At 49.1% G+C, this 17,063-nt stretch overlaps 7 protein-coding genes across 7 annotated transcripts; 3 read left to right on the forward strand and 4 right to left on the reverse strand.

Annotated features, from left to right (window-relative positions):
- Positions 1 to 577: 577 nt before the first annotated feature.
- Positions 578 to 2,666, forward strand: N7529_008124 (CTP synthase; the record flags this gene model as incomplete). Its single annotated transcript, XM_057243651.1, has 5 exons — positions 578 to 602; positions 698 to 833; positions 886 to 1,284; positions 1,398 to 1,482; positions 1,548 to 2,666. The coding sequence occupies 5 exons, from the start codon at positions 578 to 580 to the stop codon at positions 2,664 to 2,666; spliced, it is 1,764 nt and encodes a 587-aa protein (XP_057095189.1).
- Positions 2,667 to 3,001: 335 nt separating this feature from the next.
- Positions 3,002 to 4,215, forward strand: N7529_008125 (zinc-binding alcohol dehydrogenase family protein; the record flags this gene model as incomplete). The annotated part of the gene is made up of 3 exons (XM_057243652.1): positions 3,002 to 3,136; positions 3,199 to 3,320; positions 3,399 to 4,215. 3 exons carry the CDS (start codon positions 3,002 to 3,004, stop codon positions 4,213 to 4,215), a joined length of 1,074 nt encoding a protein of 357 aa, XP_057095190.1.
- A 437-nt stretch (positions 4,216 to 4,652) lies between these two features.
- Positions 4,653 to 6,269, reverse strand: erg12 (mevalonate kinase; the record flags this gene model as incomplete). The annotated part of the gene is made up of 1 exon (XM_057243653.1): positions 4,653 to 6,269. One exon carries the CDS (start codon positions 6,267 to 6,269, stop codon positions 4,653 to 4,655), a length of 1,617 nt encoding a protein of 538 aa, XP_057095191.1.
- A 715-nt stretch (positions 6,270 to 6,984) lies between these two features.
- Positions 6,985 to 10,954, reverse strand: N7529_008127 (putative cation chloride cotransporter; the record flags this gene model as incomplete). Its single annotated transcript, XM_057243654.1, has 4 exons — positions 6,985 to 9,522; positions 9,570 to 9,735; positions 9,786 to 10,377; positions 10,426 to 10,954. 4 exons carry the CDS (start codon positions 10,952 to 10,954, stop codon positions 6,985 to 6,987), a joined length of 3,825 nt encoding a protein of 1,274 aa, XP_057095192.1.
- A 415-nt stretch (positions 10,955 to 11,369) lies between these two features.
- On the forward strand, positions 11,370 to 13,681 carry N7529_008128 (putative amino acid transporter; the record flags this gene model as incomplete). The annotated part of the gene is made up of 2 exons (XM_057243655.1): positions 11,370 to 13,445; positions 13,514 to 13,681. 2 exons carry the CDS (start codon positions 11,370 to 11,372, stop codon positions 13,679 to 13,681), a joined length of 2,244 nt encoding a protein of 747 aa, XP_057095193.1.
- Positions 13,682 to 14,347: 666 nt separating this feature from the next.
- Positions 14,348 to 15,115, reverse strand: N7529_008129 (pyruvate transporter MPC1; the record flags this gene model as incomplete). Its single annotated transcript, XM_057243656.1, has 3 exons — positions 14,348 to 14,672; positions 14,780 to 14,852; positions 15,043 to 15,115. 3 exons carry the CDS (start codon positions 15,113 to 15,115, stop codon positions 14,348 to 14,350), a joined length of 471 nt encoding a protein of 156 aa, XP_057095194.1.
- Positions 15,116 to 15,940: 825 nt separating this feature from the next.
- On the reverse strand, positions 15,941 to 16,881 carry N7529_008130 (small nuclear ribonucleoprotein-associated protein; the record flags this gene model as incomplete). The annotated part of the gene is made up of 6 exons (XM_057243657.1): positions 15,941 to 16,023; positions 16,082 to 16,126; positions 16,191 to 16,599; positions 16,655 to 16,726; positions 16,785 to 16,793; positions 16,864 to 16,881. 6 exons carry the CDS (start codon positions 16,879 to 16,881, stop codon positions 15,941 to 15,943), a joined length of 636 nt encoding a protein of 211 aa, XP_057095195.1.
- Positions 16,882 to 17,063: the final 182 nt, after the last annotated feature.

Here is a 17,063-nt window from a genome sequence, read left to right on the forward strand (position 1 = left end):
TGAAATCAGACATAGAGTTTGGGTCCACTGACATCTCCAACCCAGAGGGAAGTGGTTGTCCAATTGATGGACATAGCTTTGACATCCGGGCTGAATAAGAATTTAGCTGGCTTGCACATCGCAATTTTCATCTCCACATAGGTGTACATTGACTTGTCAAGGTTGGTTGCGTGTTAGATTGGAGTCATGACGTCGGATACTCGTATCATTATGCGGCCACGAGAGAGCACTCACCCTCTAGTTACAATATAAATTCCGAATGTGCATGATTCACATGATCAGTACGGAGTATGAAGCAAATTTCAATTAACAACACTTTAATATAGAAACATGGCACAGCTGGTGAATAACATCATATTATTTCAGCCATAAAATTCAGGCAACAATAAATGGGATTTTATAGTTGGGCGGTGTATGAGGCGGTGTCTAATATGCCGGCCCATGTCATACTCCATAATAGGAATAGCGTGGTTTGTTTCTATGTAGGAATTCATACATATACATTTGTATCTTTTGTCGCAAGACATTGCTTCACTTGTCAAATATTTGGCTTCTCATACATCTTGATAGTAACAATATGAAATACGTGGTGGTATCTGGAGGTGAGTGATAAGGGATCTTCAGGCGGTTTTCCGATGGAAACAAAAGCGGGGCTGTTTCTATGTCTCCAAGTAGAAGACTAACGGCGTTGCGTTAGGTGTGATATCGGGGGTGGGCAAGGGCATAATAGCATCAAGTGCTGGTCTGCTTCTACAGAGCAAAGGACTCGTCGTCAGCAGCATCAAAATCGATTCCTACATTAATATCGATGCGGGCACTATGAGCCCTCTCGAGTCAGTATATATCAACCTACAAACAGATTGACCCACATACTGATCGAATCAGACATGGAGAAGTCTACGTTGCAGATGATGGTGGGGAGATGGACCTTGATCTCGGCAATTACGAGCGTTATCTTTTGACAACCCTTGGTCGCGACCACAACCTTACAACTGGAAAGATTTACCAGCAAGTCATCGATGCGGAGAGAGTCGGACACTATCTTGGCAAAACCGTTCAGGTCGTCCCCCATGTTACTGATGCAATCCAAGCATGGATTGAGAGAGTGGCTAGAGTCCCCGTTGACGAGTCAGGTGCTGAACCTGATGTGTGTACCATCGAGCTTGGTGGTACTGTAGGTGATATCGAGAGCTCTCCATTCATCTATGCTCTGGCTCAACTTCGCAAGAGAGCTGGCAAAGGGAACTTTGTTCAGATACATGTTTCATTCGTCCCTATCGTGCCGTAAGTTCACTTCGCCTTCACTTGCTCTTTGCTTGGGCTTGGGCTATATCTCATCAAACTGACTCGGAGGTCCATCAAACTTCCAGGTGATGGATGCTGACTTAAAATCCTAGGCCGGGAGCCTCTGGTGAGCAGAAGACCAAGCCAACCCAGAGATCTACGGGGGATGTTCGAAGGGCTGGTCTGAATCCAGATTTGGTACGCGATCTACTATACGTCATCTACTACAAACGCCATGTCTAACTCTGCTCTAATTCAATAAGATTGCCTGCCGCTGCGCAGTACCACTAGATCCAGCCACTACTGAAAAAATTGCATCCATGTGCTCTGTGGAGCCAGAGCAGGTCTTCGGAGTACACGACGTATCATCAACATACCACGTGCCGATACTTCTGGAAAGACAGAACTTCCTCTATGCCATCAGCAAATACCTCGATATTCCCTCTTCACTACCTCGCACACCTACCCAACGCATAGCAGACGGCAGTCATATGTGGAAAGACTGGGTGGATCTCATCCAAAGCCAAGAAGCAATCCAAGATACGCTTTCGATTCCGATTGCCCTTGTTGGCAAATACGTCTCTCACAAAGACGCATATTTGAGTATCTCGAAGTCGCTTGAGCACGCCGCTATGTATTGCCACAAGAGAGTCGAAATCATATGGATTAACGCGTCAGACCTTGATCCGGAATCCTACATAGACTCGCCAGCTAAGTACCACAAAGCATGGCACGACTTGTGTTCTGCGAGGGGTGTTCTCGTGCCCGGTGGTTTTGGAGTTCGCGCTACGACGGGGATGATCAAGGCTATTAACTGGGCGAGGATCAACAACAAGCCATTCTTGGGTGTTTGTCTTGGTATGCAGCTTGCAATCATAGAGTATTCCCAATCGATTGGGATTGAGGACCCGGGGAGTGAAGAACCTCACCCGCTGGCGAAGAACAATGTTATTGTCTACATGCCTGAAACTGACAAAGACAAACTCGGTGGTACTATGCGCTTGGGAAAGCACCCATGCATTTTCCAAAAGGACACCGAGTGGTCAAAAGTACGGGCATTGTATGGACCTGTCTCGCGGATTGAAGAGCGTCACCGCCACCGCTACGAGGTCAATCCGGATATGGTTGACAGGCTCGAGGAAGCTGGCCTTTCCTTCGTCGCTAAAGACGAAACGGGAAAGCGTATGGAGATTGTCGAGCTACGCAATCACCCCTGGTTTGTGGGTGTGCAGTTTCACCCTGAATATCTGAGTCGTGTCCTGCGGCCAAGCAAGGTTTTCCTTGGATTTTTTGCTGCTGCAACTGGAACTAGGTGCTTAGAGAAAGTGACTGAGGCGCTGGAACAGGGATGCCGAAGCCTGGAAAGAATTGATTCTATCTGAGCATTATTTGGAGTTTATGGTGTCACCTTATCTGGTTGTTTCTGATTCGGCTGTTTTTTTTTTAGCGCGATCCTGTAAGATTTCAGGGATCTAGGGCTGCATCTTATGCTTAGAAATCATAATCCTTTCTTTACAAATCTCATTCGGTTTACCAAGGTTTATTTATGAGGATTTGTCATATCTTATGAGGATGTATGATGGATATCTCGAACCTTGGAAGGAAATCTATACAAATCCAATTCTAGCCCAAATATAAATATACTAGACCCACGTAGCTATATTTCAACCACGGCATCATTTTCTACTTCTACTCAACTATCCCAAGACCAATCAACATGTCCCAATTCTCCAACGAAGCAGCATGGCAAACCGCTGCAGGTGCGAAGCCGTTTAAACTTGGTCCAGGCCCCAGCCCAGATCCCGCCGAAAACGAAGTCGTTATCAAAGTCGCCTATGCCGCCGTCAATCCCGTTGATTGGAAGGCAAGTATCATCAATCTCAACTACCAATCACCCTCTAACAACAATCATAGCTTCAAGACAGCCCCAATTTCGAATTACCATACCCCTACATCTTCGGTACCGACGTAGCCGGCACGATCGTGCAGCTCGGCTCTAGCGTTACGCGGTTCCAGTTAGGACAACGGGTGATAGGGTAAGCTAAACATGAATAGAAAACACCCGTATCTAGGTATGTGCTTAAACGAGCCATCAATTTCCTAACATTCCACAGTCACTGCGACGGCCTGATCACCCAAAAGAAATCCAATGCCGGGTTCCAGCGATATGCCACCACTCGCGAGATCCTAGTCTCGGCCATCCCAGCGAACATCTCACTGGCAAATGCCGCCGTGCTCCCTCTATCGGTTTCAACGGCTGCATCTGCCCTGTTCCACATCCTCGATCTCCCGTACCCATCCGTGAATCCCAATCCCGCGCCTACAGGCAAGAGAATCCTGATCTGGGGCGGGAGCTCATCGGTTGGTAGTTCTGCGGTGCAGCTTGCGCGCGCCGCTGGACTAGAGGTTGTTGCTACGGCTGGTAGGGCAAACATCGAGTATGTAAAGAGGCTGGGGGCATCCCGTGTCTTTGATCATCAGGATCCAGATGTTGTGGGTAAGATTTTGGAGGTGTTGAAAGAAGGTGATTACGTATTCGATACGATCGGTAGCGAAAGTACGCAGATTGCATCTGGGGGGATTTTCGGGAAGCTGGGTGGTGGGACATTGCCTATCACGCTTTCGCCTATTGCTGGGCTTCCGGATAATGTGAAGGGTGTTTTCGGTATGTGTTTTCCTCAGAGAGCTCGGGAGTCTAAGTTTGTTGCTTACGAGTTGGTAGTTAATGGGTTGGCACCGGGGTTGGTTAACCTAGATGTCGGGGATGCCGTGTGGCGTAAGTATCTCCCGGAGGCTTTGGCTGCTGGGAGCTTCCAGACTAAGCCTGACCCGATAATTATTGAGGGCTTGGAGAGGGCTCAAGAGGGTCTGGATCTTTTGAAGGAAGGGGTTTCTGCTAAGAAGATTGTTATTGAAGTGGCGAAAGAATAGTAAAGGTTGACTATTAGGTGTATAAGACCTCCGGGAGGCACATGCTAGAATAGAGGAATACTTATTTGGGAGATATCTGTCCATTAGTCGTGTAATTCATAGCAGCAGCATCGACTTGTTTCATGCACAGAGAAAAGACCCGAAACCCCGAAAGTTGAAAGAATAAGATATGGAAAAGAGACGGTCACAGGGATTGAAAAAAAATTACCAATGGAATTTAACATCCATGGAAGTAAAAGTGGGTGTATAATGCATATGGTGAATGAAGTGTACAGAGAAAGGGACATGAATAGAAGAAACCCAAGGGGACGAAGTCTCAGCAATTGAAAAAGGGACAAGGCAGACGGTGTAGATGTACAATGCCACATGCCTGTCAGGAGGGGTGGTGAGACCAAATTAAAGGCGTAGCACCGAGAATATTCACATCCTCAGAGTTACTAGGCTCGCTTCCAAAACTTCCAGCCCCCTCTCTTCTCTTCAACTCCAACTCCGACACCAACAAGACGCTCGATGCCTTCAGGGCCCTCGGCTTCTTCGAATTTCTGCTGATCGATCTCCTCGCCGCCCTCTTCGTGGGAGCCGTTGCGCAGAACGGCGGGGTACAAAACACCGACGCCGTCGCCACCCAGGGTGACCTCGTATTTGATGAAGCCTTCGTCGGCAAATTTCGCTTCAAGGTCCTGCTTAACGCTCGGGTCGGCATTAGGGCGGAGGAGCGTGATCGCACAACCGCCACCGCCTGCCCCAGTCAACTTCGTCCAGCCGATGTCTGCGAAATCAACAAGTTCACGGATGCGCTCTAGGCGGGGGTGGGAGACGCCTAGAGAGACGAGGAAGCCGTGGTTGATACGGATCAGGGTGCCGAAGTAGTCGAGCGTGGCCTCGGAGATACTGAATTTAGAGTCCTCGGACTCGGGATCCTCGATTAAGCGTTGTGCAGAGCGTGTCACTTCGTCAATGCCATTAAGAATCGATTCGGCCACAACTGGATGGGCTTGTCGGAGGTTTCCTACTTTCTCAACTTCGGTATGTGTAGAACGCGCCTGTTGGGTGTTGACAAGGAGGAGGGGTAGCTCGGGGAAGGTGGGTAGAGGGATGACCGTTGGGGGATCCGTGTAACGCTGACGCCGGAAAATCACAGCCTTGCCGCCTGCGGCCACCGTGTTGTCTACCCCGCTGGGGTTGCCATGGATGCAGAGCTCTCCAACAAATGCCCAGCGGTTGATGCGCTCGATCTGTGTTTCGGCCTCCTCTATAGGTTGGTCGGGGTGGGGGCCGGAAAGGGTGCGGATTTGTAGAAGTAGCGCGGAACTTAGACAGACGCAGACACTGGCACTGCTGCCTAGGCCAGCCCCGGTTGGAATGGTGGATCGAAGAGTGTAGATAGCGCCTGGGCTTTCCGGTGAACCTAGGGAGAGAAAAAGGTATAGAAATGAGGAGGCGGAACGGACGTGAATTTTGCGCTGTTCTTCCGGGAGACCCTTGGAGACTCCCTGTAGGTGTGGCTGGATTGCATCGACAAGTTCAGGATCGAGTTGGGTGACAAGGCTGTAATAGTACTTCTTTTTCGATGGCTCGCGGAACTTGTCCCAAGGTAGGTCGTCAATGTTCCAGGTGTGACTAAATCCAAGGTCTCGGAAGTTCAGTGTGATTGTGCGCTGTGATTTGGAGAGGGTGGTGACAAGGAGATAGGATCGAAGAGAGATAGCTGCGGCCATAGCAGCCTTGCCATGAACCACAGCATGCTCGCCGAATACGATCACCTTGCCTGGTGCTGACACCATAAAGGTGGGTGCCATGGGTGAGGAGGCCTTGCGAGCCATTATGGGGCGCTTTAGCTTGTCGGTACCATTTGTCTCGGTGCCATTTATCTTGGTGCCATTCATCTCGTGGGATTCTGCGGAGGCGGAGGAGGATGCGCAGTCGGAGGTATCTGTGTCGTCGGCCACCCCCTTTCCATTCACATCCTTAGGGCGCACAGACAAGAAATCAACTGTACGACGCGAAACGGTATTTGCGGCTCTCAGGCTGGCGGGCAATCGTGTCTCAGGCATGACAAGGAACTCCGGGATAAAGGAGGCGAGGATTAGCAATTAAGGGGTAAAAGATAAAAAATGGCAAACAATCAACCAGCATAGTCATAAAAAAAACAAAGTGAAAGTAGTAGTAGAGAGAAGTGGTGAGGCCAAGACCCTTTGGAAGAACTGGGGAGGTCAAAAAGATGGAGAAGCAGTGCCTGAGTGTACAGAGTACGGAGTATACCAGGGGATCCGTGCCCAATCACAGCCACACCAATAATCAATTGGTCAGCGGGTGGACATTACTCAATTACTCCAGGGCTGGATTACTGGTTATGATTATACTTATTTATTTACTTGAGTTACTTAGGGCTTGCCTATATGGAGTACTAATCTCATTATACCAGAAATATTTGGTTAGACTTCTAGAAATCTTCCGAGCGCAGAGATTTCGTGGCGTGCAGTAGCGCCCGGATGATCATCTCTACATCGTATGTCCTTTGTCTCAATAAAAGGACTTGACGAGTAATCGAATCGAATATTATAATTAACACAATAGTAACAATAGTATTTTCAACCCGGTAAAATGAAATTTTGTCTATGTAGAATTAAAATGCAATGTTACACTGTACTTGTGCATGGATACACTGCTAGGTAATGTAAAGGGGAACCCATATCTGTATGTGTTTGAAAAGATCACAAAGTTTAACGCAATGTACCACTCGGCGCCGGTACGAAACAGGGTCATTAATCATAGGTTCATCGTCACTGTCATACTATTACTGTGCACAAGCAGACAGGGTGGGAGATCTTGCCACAGCACCTCTAGGTCACTCAAGTAAGATGCACTGTCCTCCACACTAAGCGAAGTCCCCTCCACGGGAGATGGTAGAGTAGTGAAAATGACAGCCGTATCACCACTCTGCTGGACCATCAACTCGTTCAGAATCAAATGCTGGGCGCGACTGGGGAGATCGTTGAAAGACAATGGGACCGAGGCCACACCGGGATATCCTGTGGCGTGTGCGCCAGGAGAGCTAGGAGATACAGCAGATGGGCGGCGAGCGTAGATAGAATCTAGCTTGTTTGCAAACCGGGGAGGTGAGTTTTGCGCAGCAAACATGATGGATGGTCCGTTGCCCTCAGCCTCGGGGTCCACTTTGGCTTCGGGGATGGGCGAAGAGCTGAACCGATTGCTAGATGCAGAACGGCTTATGGGAGGCCGACGGACGGGGGTTTTACTTTTTGGCGAAGCGTCATCGCCAGTTTCAATGATAGATGGGATTCTCTGGTCCGACGGACTTCTCGCCTGAGAACTCCGGGGCACAGGTGTGCTTGGAGAATCTGCGCTAGGACCGCAATCATCGGTTTTGGATCGACCAAGGAGTCTTGAAGAACCGGAAACCGGCACGGCCTCATTACGAGCGCTAGTTATATCTTCACCGCCGTCCTCGGGCTCTCGGTCGCTAATATAGGCTTCCAGGTCACTGTCTTCGCTCTCACTCGGGTCATCAGAGCTGTCGTAGTCGACGAACGCATCTAGCAAGCGATGTGTTTGCATTCCAAGGTTTACTCCTCCTAGAGCCCGGAAACTGGACACAGACCGTCTGCGGCGGGTAGACTGAATTAGTTTTCTCAAACCGCTCACTCGCTGTTGCAGAGTCCTGGCACCGCTGTCTTGACTCGACGGGCCCTGCCAGCTATACGCTTTGTCGAGGTGTAAACTGTCGCTTCCCTTGTCTGAGTCCTGTGGATCCTGTGCTTGAGCACGAGCTCGTACAACTCCTTGCCACCAGTCCTCTCCTTGTAAGGCAGTTTGAATCTTCTCCTGGTCATCGACTGAAGCCGTGGAGGTATCGCCATTCACAACGATTCGGTATGCCTGAAGGTTACCGCAGGCAAGCCAGAAGACGAGAACCTCAGCTTCGATTCTTAGTTTGTCAAGAAGGGCTTCAACTCGTCCTCTTTCATCTTCAATGTCGGTCTCGTATTCCACAAAAACTGCAACTCGAATTTTGTACGTCTTCTTCCACGATGGAACAGTGTTGAGAATGCAGCCCAACTGAAGAATCAAGGTGTAGGTGTCGAAGTTAGTGGTTAGCACATTTTGCTTGCTTTCGCTATCAGCCCCAAGCTCGGCGGACATTTGAATCGGCCACAAGTCAATGTACTTCTTAGTGTGGCGACCATGAGGGTCAGGGAGCTCCAAGTCCTCGAAGCCTTTCGCCACTGCAACGTTGATTCGAAGCTTGAACAACAGGTCTTCAAGAATCGTAACATAGCTCTGCCCACTCATGGGCGGGTTTGATAGTCCAGGCTGGTTTGGCTCCTCTGGTCGCGTACTTGGACGTCTAGTCTTGGAGTCTCTGCGGCCACTGCTTGAAGAGTATGTCTCAACAAGCGACTGGTCTTGTCGGAATTGATCGATCACAACGATGTTCGGTCGCATGCCTCCCAATCCAGAATTAAGTACAATATTCCTCATTCCCCATTCCGCGGCGGGCGAAATGGAGATGTTTACAAATGCTTTAATTTTGGAATATTCCACAAACTTGGTCCACGCTGTCTGCTGACGACGTGCTTCAGGAACAGCTGCTGAAAAGTCATCAGTCACAAGGACATGGGCTAACACAAATAACGCCCCTTTCTTCAGCGAGTTGCAGAAAGAAACCATTTTATACTGCTTGTCCAGATCGCTGACAAAAAGCAAGATCTGAGGACGCCAGAACTTGACATGTTCCTGGCGCAGGCGAAGCAAATATTTACGAACTTGGTGGTAGATCAAGCTCTGACTGACATCACCCCAAGGCTTGGGTGGCGAGCTGTAATGGATCAGTAGGAAGAGGATGACCAGGATTCCCACGCATCCGGTGGCATAAAGACCATCCACAAAGAACATGCTGACACCACTAACCAACGTTCCCGCTGCCGCAGTCTGCCAGTTGAAGTAGTGGAATGACGGACGAAAGTTGGGCGCGGAGCCAATCTTCAAGAGAAAACAGGCAAGATTCGTCACAAGGAAAGTCATCAAATAAGTCATTGTAACAAAAGACGCGATACGATTGATGTCAAAAAGCATCGTAGCTTGGGCAAACACGAATGTCACAATGATTGCGTATACCGGATCGTCAGCCTTCCGTGTTCCTTGGGCGAATATTCCTATTCCGGGCAATAGGCTATCTCGCGCGATTGCCTGAAGGAGTTTCGCGGATCCAATAACACCCATGAGTGCAGAGAAGAAACTGGTTGCAAATTCTCCAAGAAGGATGACACTATCAGAGGCGTTGACCTATATTCAATCAGGGTATGTTCTACTAAAAATGGCCGGTAACTTACCACTTGAATCACGTTCACATTGTTATAGAAAGAATCACGAGTGACAGAGGCGGCCAGGGCAAGAATAACAAGTCCATAGGAGACAAAAGTCAAGGCCAATCCCGAGAGTGTACCCTTGGGAATAGCCTTGCTTGGGTTCTTCAGGTCACCAGACATACTCGCACCGCTAATACCCAATCAGTAAAATGGACTTGGCAGCATTTGTATATGACTTACGCAAAAATGCCTCCCGTGGCCGGAAACAGAATACCAAAAAGATCTTGGAAATTTTCTCGCCCTTTGATCTGACTTCCTGCAGCTCCTTTGGTCAAATGAGGTTTGAGATTACCCATCAAAGTTTTCAAGCTGAGTCCTGTGAATTCAACACCTTGACGGGGAACCGGGAACGGCTTCAAGAAAATTGCAGAAAGTGGAATGCTGAAGGTCGCCACCAGAAGAATTACCAGAAGTCCGTTACTTGCTCTCGCAAAGATAGAGCTTCCTGCCAAACAAATACCCGTGCAAAACACGAGTATGACGGTTCCCCATAAGTACTGCCACCAAAAGCCTTCCTGCAGGAAGTTGGCCCATTCACCTGACTCTGTCCCAAAGTTCTGGGTAAAACAGTCCACCAGACCAACAGCATTCATACCGGTGTTGAATACGTAGCCGAGATAGAACACAATGCCAATGGAACCACCAAACTCGGGGCCTAGAGATCTAGAGATAAGGTAGTATGCACCACCACCTCGGACTGTCCCGTTTGTCGCAATTGCGGACAGAGACATGGTCGTCACAAGGTTGATGGTGTATGACACAATGAGCAATCCTGTAATACATTAGACCGGCGAGAATATTACTCTGGATGTATGCTCACCTAAAATGCCCAATACACCAGCTTGTCCCAGAATGAATCCGAATCGAAGGAACATAAGAATACTCAACACATTTAAGGTTGTAGGGACAAAAACACCTGAGAATGTGCCAAGCTTCTTCGGCTCATCCATCGATCGAGATCGATGTCCACTCTTGTCCTTCTTATCCACACTAGAGTCGCGAAGAGGACCCGCAGACAAGGACACACGTCGTGGTACAATATCTCCGTTAGTCCCATGTTCCTGGTCAGTTTCCCCCCTTTCGTGCCACCATCGAGATATTCCGTGGAAATAATCCGTAGACGATGAATTTTGTTGATTCTCTGCTGGTTCCGAGGAGTTTATGGGCTCATATGGACGAGCCCATCGAGTTGGTGGCCAGGGTAGTAGTCGAGTACGTTCATCGGAGGTTGAATGAGCCGAGTCTCCAGGTGCAAGACGAGATACATCTTCTTGGGCGGTTCGAGTCGAGAAATTAGGGCGCCGCCGAGACAGGGAGTCGGAGGAATCTCCGACTCGTTCGGGAGTCATGTCAGATGCAATGCTTATAATATCAACATGTGGGCACGTTTATTAACACAATTCAATTAACAGGAACCAATAGTCTCAGCAAGACTATCGAGTCTGCGAAGAAACAGCTATTTTGCATAAGAAAAAACAAGCACAAAGTACGATATTTGAGATGACGTTGGTGTGCAAACAGTGCAAATGCCGTCAACCGCACTTGGGGCTGATCGGCCATGGCCTCGCCGCTTAGCGTTGCTAGTTCGTGTCTCAAACACTCCTCAGTTACATTCCAAACTTTTCACGCACTTGTCTCCCCGAGAACTTATACCAGCTGAAAACTGTTGGTTTAAAGTCCGGGCTGATTTTTCCATGCCCATTTACCAAGTCTGAACACGGGCACCACATCAGGAGCTAAGTTGACCCTGAGGTCACCTTCAAAATGGCAGATAATGGAGAGGGTTCATCTTTAACCCCAACCCGGTCTATGCCGATAGCCTCGTCCTCGATACGTTCAAGGTCTCCTGGGCCTGACTTTGGTAACAGGCAGGCTTCCATGGCACGACTCGCCTCCCCAGTGCCCTCCCCTTCTTTGGGGACATCTTTGTCATCTAGACAGGGTATCCCGGCTATGCGACCTGTCACAAACACCTCCGATCAGGAATTCTCAAAGTCATACACCAATCAAGCCTCGCTTCCTGGTCCTGGTCAATCAATAATCGCATCCCAACTCCAAGAAAGCTTTGGTCGCTCGCCGCCGAGGTTTGGAACTCCCTCACGCCACAATGGGTCTCCTGCCCTGCATCCGACCCTAGATAACCGCCCAGTTGCCTCTCAGTATGGTTCTTTCGATACCAAAATTGGACCCGACTCCCCGGGGACGGCTCCCAACGAAGACCCTGAGGTTATCAAGAGACATCTAGTGACGGACCATGGAGATAACCTATCCGAGGTCGCTACCAGCTTTGGCGGCGATGACCACTTCTCCAGTTTACAATTGCAAGGTGGTGATATTACACGGCAAGTGTACCGTTGGGCAGAGGATGCCGAGGCCGAGGCCGCAGGCCGCTACTTGCGCAGCAAAAGTTTCAGTCTCAGTCGTCCAAGGCCAGAGGCTGAGACAGAAGACATCAATACAATCCAAGTTCCAGGAGGATTTCGGAGAGACTATCTCCGGAGAGCAGTTGGAAGTCCTGTGCGTGGAAGCGCTCAGGGGTCCGTTCAAGGCGCTTCCCATGGACATGGCGCGCCTCAACTACCCACTACGAGCTTCTTGGAATTCTTGACTCTCTACGGACATTTCGCTGGAGAAGAGTTAGAAGAAGATGATGAGGTCCTAGGGCCAGATGAGTACTTCTCGTCTGATGCCTGGGACGAACCAGAAGAGGGCAGGGAATCCGGAGAAGACGCCGCGCTGTTGCAGCCAGAGACCCCGGGTCGGAAAAAGAGAAAGCACAAGCAACGCTCTCCGGCAGGAACAACAACTGCAACAGGTGCGGTACTTTTGCTACTTAAGTCCTTTGTTGGTACCGGTATCTTATTCCTTCCTCGTGCCTTCTTGAACGGCGGTATGCTCTTCAGTAGCATGGTGCTGTTGGGAGTCTCTATTCTGAGTTACTATGCCTTCATTCTCCTAGTCAATACTCGCATGAAGATCGAAGGTTCTTTCGGTGACATTGGTGGCATTCTATATGGAAAGCACATGCGACGCATCATTCTCGGATCAATTGTCCTCAGTCAATTGGGCTTCGTGTCAGCGTACATTGTCTTCGTTTCGCAAAATCTGCAAGCATTCGTACTGGCCGTGAGCAAGTGCGCCACTTTCATTGATATTAAGTACGTGGTGTTGTTGCAGCTGATCATCTTCCTACCGCTGTCTTTGATTCGGGATATCAGCAAACTTGGCTTCACGGCGCTGATTGCTGATGTCTTTATTCTCTTGGGCTTGCTCTACATCTACTACTACGATGTCAGTACTTTGGTCGCCCAGGGCGGCATTTCTGATGTCAAATCCTTCAACCCGGCCACTTGGTCCATGTTCATTGGTACCGCAATTTTCACCTACGAAGGCATCGGTCTTATCATTCCAATTCAAGAGTCGATGAAGCAGCCAAATAGGTTCCCTGGTGTGCTGGCTGGTGTAATGGTCGTCATCACATTCATCTTCCTCTCTGCAGGTGCCTTGAGTTACGCGGCTTATGGATCCTCAACCAAGACTGTTATCCTTCTCAACCTTCCCCAGGATGACAAATTTGTCAACGTCGTTCAATTCCTCTACTCACTCGCCATCTTGCTGAGCACTCCGCTGCAACTCTTCCCCGCAATCCGCATCATGGAGAATGAGTTGTTCACCCGCAGTGGCAAGTACAACCCATACATCAAGTGGAAGAAAAATGGCTTCCGTTTCTTCCTTGTTGGGGTCTGTGCCGTTGTTGCCTGGTGTGGCGCGGATGATCTTGATAAATTCGTCTCGCTAGTCGGAAGCTTTGCTTGTGTTCCATTGATCTACGTGTACCCGGTATGTTCTTGTGCCATTTCCATCTAACACTCACATAATCGCATGACTAACTCGACATGTCACTTCAGCCCCTCCTGCACCTGCGCGCTTGTGCTCGCTCGAAACGCCAAGCTATCGCCGACGTCACTCTTGCTGTCTTCGGTACCATCTGTTGTATCTATACGACATTCCTTACCCTCAAGAGCTGGATGGGCCCCGAGGTTCCCCAGAGCCCAGGATACTGTGACTCTCACTGAGATGGATCTTTTGTGTTCACTTTGTTTTTATTAGAGCGTGGCGATTTAGCCATTTGGTTCCTGTTGCATTTCGTGGTTTTATTCCACCCTGCTGGCATTTCATTGAGCTACTATTAGCTGCTTCGACATGTGTACGGGGAGCAGCTGTGGGATTTTACAAATTTTGGGCGACTGCCGGTATAGTTGGCCTTATTTGCGGGTCGAGCGACCATTTGTATACATATATTCGGGTCTCTTGGTCTATCTACTCAGTCATATATATTTGAATGTACCTTTGTGTCTATCTTTGGATCTAACCTACGGATATCTTCTTGCTACCATTAGTCTTTCAGAGTTCTAGAAAAGCTGCAGCCAAGTCATCCATGGATAAATTCCAAGGTTCCAGAATGTAGTATAATTCAAGCGCAAAAAAGAGCCTATGTACAGTGACTATCAACCCACTGGAGCTACATAGCAGCCAAGGGTGATAGCTAAGTGTCTTTTTTCGAACCCACAATTCTCTCTATATGCCTCTTTTAGCTTTGCTCAAGACCATCTCTTTTGCCTCAAGACAAGGACCATCAGATCATATATGTATGGGGTTACGATGTCGCAGGATATAGATACTTAGAAGAGCCCCAACGAAAAACGGAAAAGGTACAATCAATCTCTGCTCGCAGAGGTGATTTAAGCACCGGCCTCGGTAGCGGCACCGCCCTTAGCGGCCTGCTCGGCGAGCTGCTTCTCACGGCCACCCCAGCTGCAAAAAGAAGAAGTATCAGTTTCTGTACTCAATCGTTGTTGGGCACCAGGACAGAGTCCGAGGTGAAATATCCTGGGAGAGGTAACATACTTCCAGTAGTTCAGATAACGGTATGCCTGGGTAGTCTGAGCGCCAAAGTTGGTCAAGTGGCAGGCGAAAAGGAGGTAGTTCTTGGGGGTGACAGCGAGGGAGTAGCGCATGAAGGTAGCGGCGTAGATAACCAGGGCACCGGTCATGGGTCCGGAGATACTACAAGGCGAAGGTATCAGCATAATGGCTGTGAGATCATTCGGGTCAAGCGAGAGACGCAATGAGCAAAACCTCAAGCTCCGAGCAATCAAGGGATCCAAACCTACATCTCAGCGTCCTTCTGTGTATCCATCACAGCGGCGATAGGGATACCGAAGTTGGAGACGGGGCCCCAGAAGTCTACAAGACGCCATTGACGGTTAGCAGTCTGCGCGATTCGGTGACGACTCAATGTTGTGCAAATGACATGATAGATCAGAGATCTTTTGTTTTGTCATGGTCCCTTGTAATGCTTATTCTCCTTTCATCTCATTCGCCATTGGCCGATCTCGGTGCGGGAAGCTTCGGGAAACTTGAAGTCGATACGTACGGGTTGAGCAGACATAGTCGAGCACCGCATTGGAGCGGATCTTGGCGTTGATAGCCTTAATAACAGCAGCCATGACGAAGTTGCTGGAAGGTATCACACTGGATTGAGTTCGGGGGAGGTGAGGTTGTTATCTGAAGGATGCGGAATCGCTCAACCACCCGGCGTCGGCCGCATCACGTGAGCCAGTACTACATTCGAGGTCTGCTAAATCTGGTCTTTGAATACACAATCTTCCCAATAATTTAGATTTGAAGAATGGAGATGGTGAGTGACAAGACCCTTATTTGTTGTTTAATATCTTCTTTGTAAATAATGGAGGTGGATTTGCGCAGCATCTGAAGGGGAAATATATAACATGCTGGGTTCACTCGTCAATAGACTCAATTCCAATACGAAAATAATTTTTGGAAAACACGGCCTAGTTTTGTCTAGAATTAAGGAGAGTCTTTCTTATATAGGCAGTATGTATATAACTACCTAAGTAGACTTGAGGGGTCTAATATAAAATGAACTTTGGGTTAATCATGCAAGACTAACAAAGATATGTAGACACATATCTCAATTAACCAGATCTGTATGTAAGATATCGATAATGTCATTGATTTGGATGGAAAAGGCCGCGTTTAACAAAAAAGCTAGCATTATTTTTGACATAATGCGAATTCAAAAGGATTTCAGTCTTTTTGTCCCTGTTCCTCGACACGACCTCCATCCATGCGCCGCAACGCCTTGCCCAGTAGAATTTGGGTTGATCTAGCCTGTTCGTGTATCGTTGTCTTTCGCTGCAGGCGTTGACAATGGCTTTTCTTCTGCACTGAACCGCCCATGTTGCTTTCTCGGTGAGATTAGACCGCCGATGATATGTAGCGTAGAATCTTCCTCTATACACGTCTTGAAATTACCTGCCACCAAAGCCCGGGGGAGGGAAACCACGTCCCTGGCCAGGAGGCTGGAATCCAGGAGGGGGCTGGAAACCGGCAGCTGTGAAATCCGAATTAGTATGGGGCATTGAATCGAATGATAATTTAGGAAAACTTACGGGGACCACCCTGAGGAGCAAATCCAGGAGGAGGGGCAAATCCAGCTAAAACGTCATGAGTCAATTACAGTTCCAGCAAATCAAAATAACTTTTCGTGAGTGTACTTACGAGGTCCACCTTGGGGACCTCCACGTCCAGCAAAGCCTGGGGGAGGTGCACCCGGGAAGCCGCCGGGGGGAAAACCAAAGCCGCCAGGAGGAGCGGGTCCACCAACACCGGCTGCAGGGCCTCCGAGTCCGACAGGCAGGCCACGGCCAGCGGGCTTGCTGATACCTGGACCGGCGGCGAGAGTAGCAGCAGCACCGGGGCCGGCGGTGCCGAGTCGAGCAGAGGGATCGGCAGGGGGAGGACCGTCAACAGAGCAGGAGACAACTTGAGTTCCGCGAACGATAGTCAAGCCGAGAGTTCGCTTCTCTTCTGCTTCGACCAGCGGGGCGTTCGTGGGACCGGCGGTGGGCTTGGACTTCCGCTTGATGCGACGGAATTCTTCTGTGTCTGCAAGAACAAGGTTCATGTGCTAAAGGATAGGAATGTTAGCTATGCACTTCTATTCCCGGGGAAAGGCCAAGTACCTTATCGAACGCCAACATAGAACCGGTCATTTGGCGACCATCGTTCAGGGTCACGCGCATCCGGTAGTTGATCTGCAATATAAGTCAGATGATGCAATTGAGCATACAGAGTTGATAGGTCCGGACTCACCAGGTTTTGCTGTATAATAGAAGTTAGCGACAGTCATTGACCGCATGACTTGTGATTCGAATCAGAATGAGAAACTCACCATTTTGTTGGTAGCCATGATAGCTAAAGTGTGCGCACGTATGCGACTTAGACGAGCAAAAAATTAAAAACAGTAGATAGAACAAGTCTCTCTACTATGGGTGGGTTGATCAAAGATGCGAGATCTTTCCACAGTCGTGAAGCTCTTGAGCTCTCGCCCTGCCAGATCTTGAGATCACGTGATGTGCGGCATTGCTTATG

Source organism: Penicillium soppii (genome assembly GCF_028829465.1).
Source record: "Penicillium soppii strain IBT 18220 chromosome Unknown utg000006l, whole genome shotgun sequence".
NCBI lineage: Eukaryota > Fungi > Ascomycota > Eurotiomycetes > Eurotiales > Aspergillaceae > Penicillium > Penicillium soppii.